At 48.2% G+C, this 15,360-nt stretch overlaps 1 protein-coding gene across 1 annotated transcript in view; it reads right to left on the bottom strand.

Annotated features, from left to right (window-relative positions):
* The window catches only part of LOC112242098 (low-density lipoprotein receptor-related protein 6), a gene marked incomplete at its 5' end in the record, with an annotated part of 29,212 nt that extends 14,108 nt beyond the window's left edge, over positions 1–15,104 (bottom strand). The window contains 4 exon segments of the mRNA XM_042313941.1: positions 5,852–6,061; positions 6,177–6,367; positions 6,807–7,018; positions 14,746–15,104. Coding sequence (XP_042169875.1) covers positions 5,852–6,061; positions 6,177–6,367; positions 6,807–7,018; positions 14,746–15,104 — 972 coding nt within the window.
* Positions 15,105–15,360: the final 256 nt, after the last annotated feature.

The following is a 15,360-nucleotide window of genomic DNA, read 5'->3' on the forward strand; positions in this document are numbered from 1 at the left end:
TCGGTCAGACCACTCGCAGGTCTAACGCCTGCCTCGGTCAGACCACTCGCAGGTCTAACGCCTGCCTCGGTCAGACCACTCGCACCTAACGCCCGCCTCGGTCAGACCGCAGGTCTCTAACGCCCGCCTCGGTCAGACCACTCGCAGGTCTAATCTAACGCCTGCCTCGGTCAGACCACTCGCAGGTCTAATCTAACGCCTGCCTCGGTCAGACCACTCGCAGGTCTAATCTAACGCCTGCCTCGGTCAGACCACTCGCAGGTCTAATCTAACGCCTGCCTCGGTCAGACCACTCGCAGGTCTAATCTAACGCCTGCCTCGGTCAGACCACTCGCAGGTCTAACGCCTGCCTCGGTCAGACCACTCGCAGGTCTAATCTAACGCCTGCCTCGGTCAGACCACTCGCAGGTCTAACGCCTGCCTCAGGTCAGACCTACGACTGGTCTGACCAACGCCTGCCTCGGTCAGACCACTCGTAGGTCTAACGCCTGCCTCGGTCAGACCACTCGCAGGTCTAACGCCTGCCTCGGTCAGACCACTCGCAGGTCTAACGCCTGCCTCGGTCAGACCACTCGCAGGTCTAACGCCTGCCTCGGTCAGACCACTCGCAGGTCTAACGCCTGCCTCGGTCAGACCACTCGCAGGTCTAACGCCTGCCTCGGTCAGACCACTCGCAGGTCTAACGCCTGCCTCGGTCAGACCACTCGCAGGTCTAACGCCTGCCTCGGTCAGACCACTCGCAGGTCTAACGCCTGCCTCGGTCAGACCACTCGCAGGTCTAACGCCTGCCTCGGTCAGACCACTCGCAGGTCTAACGCCTGCCTCGGTCAGACCACTCGCAGGTCTAACGCCTGCCTCGGTCAGACCACTCGCAGGTCTAACGCCTGCCTCGGTCAGACCACTCGCAGGTCTAACGCCTGCCTCGGTCAGACCACTCGCAGGTCTAACGCCCGCCTCGGTCAGACCACTCGCAGGTCTAACGCCCGCCTCGGTCAGACCACTCGCAGGTCTAACGCCCGCCTCGGTCAGACCACTCGCAGGTCTAACGCCCGCCTCGGTCAGACCACTCGCAGGTCTAACGCCCGCCTCGGTCAGACCACTCGCAGGTCTAACGCCCGCCTCGGTCAGACCACTCGCAGGTCTAACGCCCGCCTCGGTCAGACCACTCGCAGGTCTAACACCTGCCTCGGTCAGACCACTCGTAGAACAGCTAAGAGCGTCGTTAGATGCTTTCCCTCTCCTGCATCACTTTAAACACAGAAGATCTCTGCTGAACATAGAACCACACGGTTTATCCGTCTCTCTGACCGCAGATAACTTCAGGACAAACAAAGTTGACAAGGTTTTTGCCATTAATTCAAACAAGCTAAGTATAAAAAGATGCTTCAAATTCAAACCGAGATGACTATAAAATAAAACAGTAGGCTATAGGCCTATTTAAATCATATTTAAATTAATGTCATGTTCAATTCAGTTCTATTTTTCTACTTGTCGGCTGCTGTCTGTGATTGGTCAATATATTTCATGATGTGTAGCCTAACGTGATGAATGATGTGCCAAATCAGTGATTTAATGCATTAGAGGGTAAGAATTAGAATAATCCGCCTCAATGTGTGGAGCCATAGATGGTAATATCTCTGATCAATCATCAGTATTGTAGCCATAGATGATAATATCTCTGATCCATCATCAGTATTGTAGCCATAGATGATAATATCTCTGATCCATCATCAGTATTGTAGCCATAGATGATAATCTCTGATCCAAATCAAATCAAATTTTATTTGTCACATACACATGGTTAGCAGATGTTAATGCGAGTGTAGCGAAATGCTTGTGCTTCTAGTTCCGACAATGCAGTAATAACCAACAAGTAATCTAACTAACAATTCCAAAAAACTACTGTCTTATACACAGTGTAAGGGGATAAAGAATATGTACATAAGGATATATGAATGAGTGATGGTACAGAGCAGCATAGGCAAGATACAGTAGATGGTATCGAGTACAGTATATACATATGAGATGAGTATGTAAACAAAGTGGCATAGTTAAAGTGGCTAGTGATACATGTATTACATAAGGATGCAGTCGATGATATAGAGTACAGTATCAACGTATGCATGAGATGAATAATGTAGGGTAAGTAACATTATATAAGGTAGCATTGTTTAAAGTGGCTAGTGATATATTTACATCATTTCCCATCAATTCCCATTATTAAAGTGGCTGGAGTTGAGTCAGTGTCAGTGTGTTGGCAGCAGCCACTCAATGTTAGTGGTGGCTGTTTAACAGCCTGATGGCCTTGAGATAGAAGCTGTTTTTCAGTCTCTCGGTCCCAGCTTTGATGCACCTGTACTGACCTCGCCTTCTGGATGATAGCGGGGTGAACAGGCAGTGGCTCGGGTGGTTGATGTCCTTGAGGATCTTTATGGCCTTCCTGTAACATCGGGTGGTGTAGGTGTCCTGGAGGGCAGGTAGTTTGCCCCCGGTGATGCGTTGTGCAGACCTCACTACCCTCTGGAGAGCCTTACGGTTGAGGGCGGTGCAGTTGCCATACCAGGCGGTGATACAGCCTGCCAGGATGCTCTCGATTGTGCATCTGTAGAAGTTTGTGAGAGCTTTTGGTGACAAGCCGAATTTCTTCAGCCTCCTGAGGTTGAAGAGGCGCTGCTGCGCCTTCTTCACGATGCTGTCTGTGTGAGTGGACCAATTCAGTTTGTCTGTGATGTGTATGCCGAGGAACTTAAAACTTGCTACCCTCTCCACTACTGTTCCATCGATGTGGATAGGGGGTGTTCCCTCTGCTGTTTCCTGAAGTCCACAATCATCTCCTTAGTTTTGTTGACGTTGAGTGTGAGGTTATTTTCCTGACACCACACTCCGAGGGCCCTCACCTCCTCCCTGTAGGCCGTCTCGTCGTTGTTGGTAATCAAGCCTACCACTGTTGTGTCATCCGCAAACTTGATGATTGAGTTGGAGGCGTGCGTGGCCACGCAGTCGTGGGTGAACAGGGAGTACAGGAGAGGGCTCAGAACGCACCCTTGTGGGGCCCCAGTGTTGAAGATCAGCGGGGAGGAGATGTTGTTGCCTACCTTCACCACCTGGGGGCGGCCGTCAGGAAGTCCAGTACCCAGTTGCACAGGGCGGGGTCGAGACCCAGGGTCTCGAGCTTGATGACGAGCTTGGAGGGTACTATGGTGTTGAATGCCGAGCTGTAGTCGATGAACAGCATTCTCACATAGGTATTCCTCTTGTCCAGATGGGTTAGGGCAGTGTGCAGTGTGGTTGAGATTGCATCGTCTGTGGACGTATTTGGGCGGTAAGCAAATTGGAGTGGGTCTAGGGTGTCAGGTAGGGTGGAGGTGATATGGTCCTTGACTAGTCTCTCAAAGCACTTCATGATGACGGAAGTGAGTGCTACGGGGCGGTAGTCGTTTAGCTCAGTTACCTTAGCTTTCTTGGGAACAGGAACAATGGTGGCCCTCTTGAAGCATGTGGGAACAGCAGACTGGTATAGGGATTGATTGAATATGTCCGTAAACACACCGGCCAGCTGGTCTGCGCATGCTCTGAGGGCGCGGCTGGGGATGCCGTCTGGGCCTGCAGCCTTGCGAGGGTTAACACGTTTAAATGTCTTACTCACCTCGGCTGCAGTGAAGGAGAGACCGCATGTTTTCGTTGCAGGCCGTGTCAGTGGCACTGTATTGTCCTCAAAGCGGGCAAAAAAGTTATTTAGTCTGCCTGGGAGCAAGACATCCTGTTCCGTGACTGGGCTGGATTTCTTCCTGTAGTCCGTGATTGACAGTAGACCCTGCCACATACCTCTTGTGTCTGAGCCGTTGAATTGAGATTCTACTTTGTCTCTGTACTGACGCTTAGCTTGTTTGATAGCCTTGCGGAGGGAATAGCTGCACTGTTTGTATTCGGTCATGTTACCAGACACCTTGCCCTGATTAAAAGCAGTGGTTCGTGCCTTCAGTTTCACGCGAATGCTGCCATCAATCCACAGTTTCTGGTTAGGGAATGTTTTAATCGTTGCTATGGGAACGACATCTTCAACGCACGTTCTAATGAACTCGCACACCGAATCAGCGTATTCGTCAATATTGTTATCTGACGCAATACGAAACATCATCATCAGTATTGTAGCCATAGATGATAATCTCTGATCCATCATCAGTATTGTAGCCATAGATAGTAATATATCTGATCCATCATCAGTATTGTAGCCATATGGTAATATATCTGATCCATCATCAGTATTGTAGCCATAGATGATAATATCTCTGATCGATCAGTTTTGAAGCCATAGATGATAATCTCTGATCCATCAGTATTGTAGCCATAGATGGTAATATCTCTGATCGATCAGTTTTGAAGCCATAGATGATAATATATCTGATCCATCAGTATTGAAGCCATAGATGATAATATATCTGATCCATCAGTATTGTAGCCATAGATGATAATATATCTGATCCATCAGTATTGTAGCCATAGATGGTAATATCTCTGATCCATCAGTATTGTAGCCATAGATGATAATATCTCTGATCCATCAGTATTGTAGCCATAGATGGTAATATCTCTAGGAGCTGATCCATCATCAGTATTGTGGAATAATGATAATGTTAAGTAAAGATTTTAATGGAGAAAGCTGATCTGAGAGCGACACTCCCTTTCGTTTGACCCCGACAGTATTGACATTTCCTCCAACGACAGCACTTTCGGCGTGGCGTTTTGGGACACGAATGTTACATCGTCGGGCGTTGTAAGGAAAGATTACATTTGGTCATTTTGCAAACGCTCTGATCCAAAACGACGTACAGTAATGAGTGCATATATTTTCTTACTTTTTAATGGTACTGATTCCCCTGGTGGGAACGGAGCTCCCAACCTACGGCTTCGCCAGCGCCATGCTATACCAACAGACACGTGATGCATCGTTAAAACACTCCTTAGTTTCATGGCCACGGGGAAACCAGGACTTCTATGAGCAGGTCTTAATGGACCACAGAATGACAGTGGAACAATACCCTTCTATATCACCTCATTTATATTCAGACAATGCAAACAAGGTTATTATTAGAGGTCAGAAGACAATCTGTACTCTCATGTCTAGCTGCTGAGTAGAGGGGTCAGAGGTCAGAATACTATCTGTACTCTCATGTCTAGCTGCTGAGTAGAGGGGTCAGAGGTCAGAATACTTACTGTACTCTCATGTCTAGATGCTGAGTAGAGGGGTCAGAGTTCAGAATACCATCTGTACTCTCATGTCTAGCTGCTGAGTAGAGGGGTCAGAGGTCAGAATACTTACTGTACTCTCATGTCTAGATGCTGAGTAGAGGGGTCAGAGGTCAGAATACAATCTGTACTCTCATGTCTAGATGCTGAGTAGAGGGGTCAGAGGTCAGAATACTATCTGTACTCTCATGTCTAGCTGCTGAGTAGAGGGGTCAGAGGTCAGAATACTTACTGTACTCTCATGTCTAGATGCTGAGTAGAGGGGTCAGAGGTCAGAATACCATCTGTACTCTCATGTCTAGATGCTGAGTAGAGGGGTCAGAGGTCAGAATACTATCTGTACTCTATGTCTAGCTGCTGAGTAGAGGGGTCAGAGTTCAGAATACTATCTGTACTCATGTCTGTCTAGCTGCTGAGTAGAGGGGTCAGAGGTCAGAATACTTACTGTACTCTCATGTCTAGATGCTGAGTAGAGGGGTCAGAGGTCAGAATACTATCTGTACTCTCATGTCTAGATGCTGAGTAGAGGGGTCAGAGGTCAGAATACTATCTGTACTCTCATGTCTAGCTGCTGAGTAGAGGGGTCAGAGGTCAGAATACTTACTGTACTCGCTCATGTCGAGGTCGTAGACAGCGTGAATGTCGCTGAGAGAGGCAATGCGAGCCTGGATCTTGGTCCTTCCCTCCCTGGTCGTCTTGTCAATGCGTTCGATCATCTGCTGCTGACGGTCGATCCAGTACAGGTGGTTACCAAACACCGTCAGACCAACCGGCTGGAGGATGTTGGAGTCCTCAATCACAATCCGATTGGCTCCTGGAGGAGGGGGAAGAGGCAAAACAAGGGTCAGGAAGTGAAGGAACGGAGCGGTGATTGGCTATGACCTCGGCCAGGCAGATCAGTGATTGGCTGACATGAGGTTGGTAGGCACCTGATAGGTCACTGCTCTCGATGCGTCGGAGGTCTGAGTCGACCCAGAACAGTTTGCCGACCTCATTGTCTATGGCCAGGGCAACGGGCTTCCCCAGGCCACTGAAGAACAACACCTCTCTCTCTGTCCCGTCGAGCGCTGCTCGTTCTATCTTAGGACTGCGCTCCTGCAGGTTGGTAAAGTACATGTACCTGGAGAGAGAGGGAGACTATATTAACAGACATGACGGCTGTGTACATCTGGAGAGGTACATAACAGTATTTGTCTTATGGTGCACCTACCCCACATTTTCCCAGGAACAGTCCTACCCCACATTTTCCCAGGATGTCATTATCAACACGAGGTGAAGGGTACAGTAAATGTAAAATGGCCATCAAATCAACAGTGTGATGTTTGGATTCAGTCTCGTGAACTGTTGTGTCCTCGTCTTTGGTCTAATCATTTGTGCCATATTCTCCAAACGGTTCCGTTTCGTTTCTACCAAACGGTTATTATACTTTTCACATTTCTTCTGGATGAATCATTTTGCCTCGTCGTACAGCCCAAGTAAAACACGACGAGGCAACAAGGGCCCCCTCTGGGACAGGAGTCAGAAGAGAGACATCACAGAGCGTTTCTTCAACTACTAACCCTCGCTCTGGGTTGACCACGATGGCTCTGGGTCTGTCGTGTTCTCCTCTCAGCACCACTCCCACCCGGCTGCCGTCTGTCCTCGTCACGTTAATGACATTAGTGACCTCGCTGGTCCAGTAGATGAAGCGGCTGTAGATGTCGATGCTCAGGTCAAACGGCTGGAGGCCCAGGTTAGGACCGCCCACTTGGCTCCACACCACCGTCATACTCTAATAGGATAGGAGGAATAGGCTGTCAGTCAAATCATGCTCTGATAGGAGGAACAGGCAGTCAGTCAAATCATACTCTGATAGGATAGGAGGAACAGGCCGTCAGTCAAATCATACTCTGATAGGAGGAACAGGCAGTCAGTCAAATCATACTCTGATAGGATAAGGAGGAACAGGCCATCAGTCAAATCATACTCTGATAGGAGGAACAGGCCGTCAGTCAAATCATACTCTGATAGGATGGGAGGAACAGGCCGTCAGTCAACACATACTCTGATAGGAGGAACAGACCGTCAGTCAAATCATACTCTGATAGGAGGAATAGGCTGTCAGTCAAATCATGCTCTGATAGGAGGAACAGGCAGTCAGTCAAATCATACTCTGATAGGATAGGAGGAACAGGTCGTCAGTCAAATCATACTCTGATAGGAACAGGCCGTCAGTCAAATCATACTCTGATAGGGGAACAGGCCGTCAGTCAAGGATAGGAGGAACAGTCAGTCAAACTGATAGGGGAACAGGCCGTCAGTCAAATCATACTCTGATGATAGGAGGAACAGGCCGTCAGTCAAATCATACTCTGATAGGAGGAACAGGCTGTCAGTCAAATCATGCTCTGATAGGAGGAACAGGCAGTCAGTCAAATCATACTCTGATAGGATAGGAGGAACAGGCCGTCAGTCAAAACATACTCTGATAGGAGAGGAACAGGCCGTCAGTCAAATCATACTCTGATAGGAGGAACAGGCCATCAGTCAAATCATACTCTGATAGGAGGAACAGGCCGTCAGTCAAATCATACTCTGATAGGAGGAACAGGCCGTCAGTCAAATCATACTCTGATAGGATAGGAGGAACAGGCCGTCAGTCAAATCATACTCTGATAGGAGGAACAGGCTGTCAGTCAAATCATACTCTGATAGGAGGAACAGGCCGTCAGTCAAATCATACTCTGATAGGATAGGAGGAACAGCCGTCAGTCAAATCATACTCTGATAGGAGGAACAGGCTGTCAGTCAAATCAGCTCTGATAGGAGGAACAGGCAGTCAGTCAAATCATACTCTGATAGGATAGGAGGAACAGGCCGTCAGTCAAACTCATACTCTGATAGGAGGAACAGGCCGTCAGTCAAATCATACTCTGATAGGAGGAACAGGCCGTCAGTCAAATCATACTCTGATAGGATAGGAGGAACAGGCCGTCAGTCAAATCATACTCTGATCTCATACTCTGATAGGAGGAACAGGCCGTCAGTCAAATCATACTCTGATAGGAGGAACAGGCCGTCAGTCAAATCATACTCTGATAGGATAGGAGGAACAGGCCGTCAGTCAAATCATACTCTGATAGGAGGAACAGGCTGTCAGTCAAATCATACTCTGATAGGAGGAACAGGCCAGTCAGTCAAATCATACTCTGATAGGATAGGAGGAACAGGCCGTCAGTCAAATCATACTCTGATAGGAGGAACAGGCCGTCAGTCAAATCATACTCTGATAGGAGGAACAGGCAGTCAGTCAAATCATACTCTGATAGGAGGAACAGGCCGTCAGTCAAATCATACTCTGATAGGAGGAACAGGCCGTCAGTCAAATCATACTCTGATAGGAGGAACAGGCCGTCAGTCAAATCAGGTCGTCAGTCAAATCATACTCTGATAGGAGGAACAGGCAGTCAGTCAAATCATACTCTGATAGGATAGGAGGAACAGGCCATCAGTCAAATCATACTCTGATAGGAGGAACAGGCCGTCAGTCAAATCATACTCTGATAGGAGGAACAGGCCGTCAGTCAAATCATACTCTGATAGGAGGAACAGGCAGTCAGTCAAATCATACTCTGATAGGATAGGAGGAACAGGCCGTCAGTCAAATCATACTCTGATAGGAGGAACAGGCCGTCAGTCAAATCATACTCTGATAGGAGGAACAGGCAGTCAGTCAAATCATACTCTGATAGGAGGAACAGGCCGTCAGTCAAATCATACTCTGATAGGAGGAACAGGCCGTCAGTCAAATCATACTCTGAAGGAGGAACAGGCCGTCAGTCAAATCATACTCTGATAGGAGGAACAGGCAGTCAGTCAAATCATACTCTGATAGGATAGGAGGAACAGGCCGTCAGTCAAATCATACTCTGATAGGAGGAACAGGCTGTCAGTCAAATCATGCTCTGATAGGAGGAACAGGCAGTCAGTCAAATCATACTCTGATAGGATAGGAGGAACAGGCCGTCAGTCAAATCATACTCTGATAGGATAGGAGGAACAGGCAGTCAGTCAAATCATACTCTGATAGGATAGGAGGAACAGGCCATCAGTCAAATCATACTCTGATAGGAGGAACAGGCTGTCAGTCAAATCATGCTCTGATAGGAGGAACAGGCAGTCAGTCAAATCATACTCTGATAGGATAGGAGGAACAGGCCGTCAGTCAAATCATACTCTGATAGGAGGAACAGGCTGTCAGTCAAATCATGCTCTGATAGGAGGAACAGGCAGTCAGTCAAATCATACTCTGATAGGATAGGAGGAACAGGCCGTCAGTCAAATCATACTCTGATAGGAGGAACAGTCAGCTCTGATAGGAGGAACAGGCAGTCAGTCAAATCATACTCTGATAGGATAGGAGGAACAGGCCGTCAGTCAAATCATACTCTGATAGGATAGGAGGAACAGGCCGTCAGTCAAATCATACTCTGATAGGATAGGAGGAACAGGCCGTCAGTCAAATCATACTCTGATAGGAGGAACAGGCCGTCAGTCAAATCATACTCTGATCAGTCAAATCATACTCTGATAGGAGGAACAGGCCGTCAGTCAAATCATACTCTGATAGGAGGAACAGGCCGTCAGTCAAAACATACTCTGATAGGATAGGAGGAACAGGCCGTCAGTCAAATCATACTCTGATAGGAGGAACAGGCCGTCAGTCAAATCATACTCTGATAGGATAGGAGGAACAGGCCGTCAGTCAAATCATACTCTGATAGGAGGAACAGGCCGTCAGTCAAATCATACTCTGATAGGAGGAACAGGCCGTCAGTCAAATCATGCTCTGATAGGAGGAACAGGCAGTCAGTCAAATCATACTCTGATAGGATAGGAGGAACAGGCCGTCAGTCAAATCATACTCTGATAGGAGGAACAGGCCGTCAGTCAAATCATACTCTGATAGGAGGAACAGGCCGTCAGTCAAATCATACTCTGATAGGAGGAACAGGCCGTCAGTCAAATCATACTCTGATAGGATAGGAGGAACAGGCCGTCAGTCAAATAATACTCTGATAGGATAGGAGGAACAGGCAGTCAGTCAAATCATACTCTGATAGGAGGAACAGGCCGTCAGTCAAATCATACTCTGATAGGAGGAACAGGCCGTCAGTCAAATCATACTCTGATAGGAGGAACAGGCCGTCAGTCAAATCATACTCTGATAGGAGGAACAGGCCGTCAGTCAAATCATACTCTGATAGGAGGAACAGACCGTCAGTCAAATCATACTCTGATAGGAGGAACAGGCCGTCAGTCAAATCATACTCTGATAAGATAGGAGGAACAGGCAGTCAGTCAAATCATACTCTGATAGGATAGGAGGAAGAGGCCGTCAGTCAAATCATACTCTGATAGGAGGAACAGGCTGTCAGTCAAATCATACTCTGATAGGAGGAACAGGCAGTCAGTCAAATCATACTCTGATAGGATAGGAGGAACAGGCCATCAGTCAAAACATACTCTGATAGGATAGGAGGAACAGGCCGTCAGTCAACTCATACTCTGATAGGAGGAACAGGCCGTCAGTCAAATCATACTCTGATAGGAGGAACAGGCCGTCAGTCAAATCATACTCTGATAGGAGGAACAGGCCGTCAGTCAAATCATACTCTGATAGGAGGAACAGGCCGTCAGTCAAATCATACTCTGATAGGAGGAACAGGCCGTCAGTCAAATCATGCTCTGATAGGAGGAACAGGCAGTCAGTCAAATCATACTCTGATAGGATAGGAGGAACAGGCCGTCAGTCAAATCATACTCTGATAGGATAGGAGGAACAGGCCGTCAGTCAAATCATACTCTGATAGGATAGGAGGAACAGGTCGTCAGTCAAATCATACTCTGATAGGAGGAACAGGCCGTCAGTCAAATCATACTCTGATAGGAGGAACAGGCCGTCAGTCAAATCATACTCTGATAGGAGGAACAGGCCGTCAGTCAAATCATACTCTGATAGGAGGAACAGGCGTCAGTCAAATCATACTCTGATAGGAGGAACAGGCCGTCAGTCAAATCATACTCTGATAGGAGGAACAGGCCGTCAGTCAAATCATACTCTGATAGGATGGGAGGAACAGGCCGTCAGTCAACACATACTCTGATAGGAGGAACAGACCGTCAGTCAAATCATACTCTGATAGGAGGAACAGGCTGTCAGTCAAATCATGCTCTGATAGGAGGAACAGGCAGTCAGTCAAATCATACTCTGATAGGATAGGAGGAACAGGCCGTCAGTCAAATCATACTCTGATAGGATAGGAGGAACAGGCAGTCAGTCAAATCATACTCTGATAGGAGGAACAGGCTGTCAGTCAAATCATGCTCTGATAGGAGGAACAGGCTGTCAGTCAAATAATACTCTGATAGGAGGAACAGGTTGTCAGTCAAATCATGCTCTGATAGGAGGAACAGGCTGTCAGTCAACTCATACTCTGATAGGATAGGAGGAACAGGCAGTCAGTCAAATCATGCTCTGATAGGAGCAACAGGCCGTCAGTCAAATCATACTCTGATAGGAGGAACAGGCAGTCAGTCAAATCATACTCTGATGATAGGAGGAACAGGCTGTCAGTCAAAACATACTCTAGGATAGGAGGAACAGGCGTCAGTCAAATCATACTCTGATAGGAGGAACAGGTTGTCAGTCAAATCATGCTCTGATAGGAGGAACAGGCTGTCAGTCAAATCATACTCTGATAGGAGGAACAGGCCGCCAGGATAGGAGGAACAGGCAGTCAGTCAAATCATACTCTGATAGGAGGAACAGGCTGTCAGTCAAATCATACTCTGATAGGAGGAACAGGCAGTCAGTCAAATCATACTCTGATAAGATAGGAGGAACAGGCCATCAGTCAAATTTACTCTGATGCCAGTCAAATCATACTCTGATAGGATGGAGGAACAGGGTCAGTCAAATCATACCTGATGATAAGAGGAACAGGCCGTCAGTCTCCATACTCTGATAGGAGGAACAGGATCAGTCAAATCATACTTAGGAGGAACAGGCTGTCAGTCAAATCATGCTCTGATAGGAGGAACAGGTTGTTTATCCAGGAGGAACAGGTCGTCAGTCAAATCATACCTGATAGGTGGAACAGGCCGTCAATCAAATCATACTCTGATAGGGGAACAGGCCGTCAGTCAAATCATACTCTGATCAGTCAAATCATACTCTGATAGGAGGAACAGGCAGTCAGTCAAATCATACCTGATAGGAGGAACAGGCTCAAATCATACTCTGATAGGGGAACAGGCCGTCAGTCAAATCATACTCTGATAGGAGGAACAGGTCAGTCAAATCATACTCTGATAGGGGAACAGAGTCAGTCAAATCATTCTGAGAGAGAGGACAGAGGAGTCAAATCATACTCTGATAGGAGGAACAGGGGAATCAGACATCTGATAGGAGGAACAATTCAAATCATTTGGATGAGTCAAATTATCTGATAGGAGAACAGAGTCAAATCATACTCTGATAGGAGGAACAGGCTGTCAGTCAAATCATGCTCTGATAGAGGAACAGGCAGTCAGTCAAATCATACTCTGATAGGAGGAACAGGCCGCCAGTCAAAACATACTCTGATAGGAGGAACAGGCCGTCAGTCAAATCATACTCTGATAGGAGGAACAGGCCGTCAGTCAAATCATATCATAGGAGGAACAGGCCTCAGTCAAATCATACTCTCTAGGAGGAACCCCTGGTCAGCATAGATAGGATAGGAGGGGCATCAGTCAAATCATACCCTGGTCAAATCATAGCTGTAGGAGGGGCAGTCAGTCAAATCATACCTGATAAGATCAGGCCATCAGCTGATAGGAGGAACATCTGTCAGTCAAATCATGACCTGATAGGATAAGGTCAACACCCCTTCAAATTAGTGGATAAGAGGAACAGGCTGTTTCAGCAAACAGCCTCTGATAGGTGAACAGGTACAGCCATCAAATCAACATTGATAGGAGGAACAGGCTGCAGTCAAATCATGCTCTGATAGGAGGAACAGGTGTCAGTCAAATCATACTCTGATAGGAGGAACAGGTTTGTTTGTCAAATCATGCTCTGATAGGAGCTGCCCAGTCAAATGTCAACTGCTGTTATTGTGAAGAGGAAAATGTCTAGGAGCAACAACGGCTCAGTCAAATCATGCTCTGATAGAGCAACAGGCTGTCAGTCAAAGCTCTGGTAAACAGAAACCGATCTACTGAGTGCAGCAAGTAAACCAACCCTCCTGTCCTCTGTTTTGATCCACGTTTATCCAGGGGTCACTACCTGACATTCCAAACTGTGGATGGGAAGGATGATGTCAGGAGACTGATGCTCATCCATCACCATCCGGTTAATGGCTGACTTCTGACTGAACAAGAGGAGCAACGTCAGGGGCTAGGGGGAGAGAGTACCAAACTGCCTCGGTAGGGGCTGGAGGAGGAGAGGGGGAGAGACCACTACCAGGTTTGGATGAAAATGACAGAGAGGAGAGATATAGAACGAATCACTGATGTCTGAATTATGATCACAAACTGCCCCTGGTCACAACGCTCACTCCCCTGGTTCCAAACTGCCTCTGGTCAGCATAGCTGTGGGGGCATCACTGACCAGCAGTAGGTCAAACCCCTTCAAATTAGTGGGTTTCAGCCACAGCCTTGCTGAAAGGTGTATAAAATTGAGCATACAGCCATGCAATCTCCATAGACAAACATTGTCAGTAGAATGACCCCTACTGAAGAGCTCAGTGACTACCAGTTTCCAAACTGCCTAGAGCTTGTCAACTGCTCATTGTGAAGTGGAAAATTCTAGGAGCAAACTGCTCAGCCGAAGTTAGACCACACGCTCACAGAAACCAGGTTCCAAACTGCCCCTGTTACCACGCTCACTACCAGGTTCCAAACTGCCCCTGTTGCCACGCTCACTACCAGGTTCCAAACTGCCGCTGGAAGCAACGCTCACTACCGAGTTCCAAACTGCCCCTGTTGCCACGCTCACTACCGAGTTCCAAACTGCCTCGGTTGCCACGCTCACTACCAGGTTCCAAACTGCCCCTGTTGCCACGCTCACTACCGAGTTCCAAACTGCCGCTGGAAGCAACGCTCACTACCGAGTTCCAAACTGCCGCTGGAAGTAACATCAGCACAAAAACTGTTAGTCGGGAGCTTCATGAAATGGGTTTCCATGGCCGAGCAGCCCCACACACTAGCCTCAGATCAACATGGACAATGCCAAGCGTCGGCTGGAGGGGTGTAAAGCTCTGGGGCAGTGGAAACGCTTTGTCTGGAGTGATGAATCACGCTTCACTATCTGACAGTCTGACGGAAAAATCTGGGTTAGGAGGATGCCAGGGGAACACTACCTGCCCCAATTCATAGTGCCAACTGTAAAGTTTGGTGGAGGAGGATTAATGGCCTGTGGCTGTTTTTCTTGGCTATGCTGTGGGAGCTACAGCCCAGTTACAGACCTAGTACCGTGTGTGTGTGTGTGTGTGTGTGTCTCTCACCACTGCAGGTCTTGTTGTCATTGTTGAGGGAGAAGTGGGCGGGGCATCCACAGACAAAGCTGCTGATTGGTACAGCCAGACAGAGGTGTGAGCATTGCCCATTGGTGGAGGCGCAGGCGTTCCAGCCCCCCTGGCGTGACGAGTGGAAGACCAAGATGTCCATCACGTAGTCTAGGTGACCCTGGATGACCGTACGGTTCTGGCCCGATGTCTTATTGGCCCGTTCGATGCTGCGCTGAGACCAGTCCGTCCAATAGATGTAGTCCTGGTACTGGGTCAGACCAAAGGGGTGGGGGAGGTCGTCGGCTATAACCTCACGCTCCAGACCTGGGGGAGCAGAGGAGGAACAGTTAGACCTGGGGAACAGGAGGGGGGAGAGAGAGAGGGAACAGTTAGACCTGGAGGAGACAGGAGGAGAGAGAGAGAGGGAACAGTTAGACCTGGAGGAGACAGGAGGAGGAGAGGAGAGAGAGGGAACAGTTAGACCTGGAGGAGACAGGAGGAGGAGAGGAGAGAGAGGGAACAGTTAGACCTGGAGGAGACAGGAGGAGGAGAGGAGAGAGAGGGAACAGTTAGACCTGGA

The sequence above is a fragment of the Oncorhynchus tshawytscha genome, unplaced genomic scaffold, assembly GCF_018296145.1.
Source record: "Oncorhynchus tshawytscha isolate Ot180627B unplaced genomic scaffold, Otsh_v2.0 Un_contig_9227_pilon_pilon, whole genome shotgun sequence".
NCBI lineage: Eukaryota > Metazoa > Chordata > Actinopteri > Salmoniformes > Salmonidae > Oncorhynchus > Oncorhynchus tshawytscha.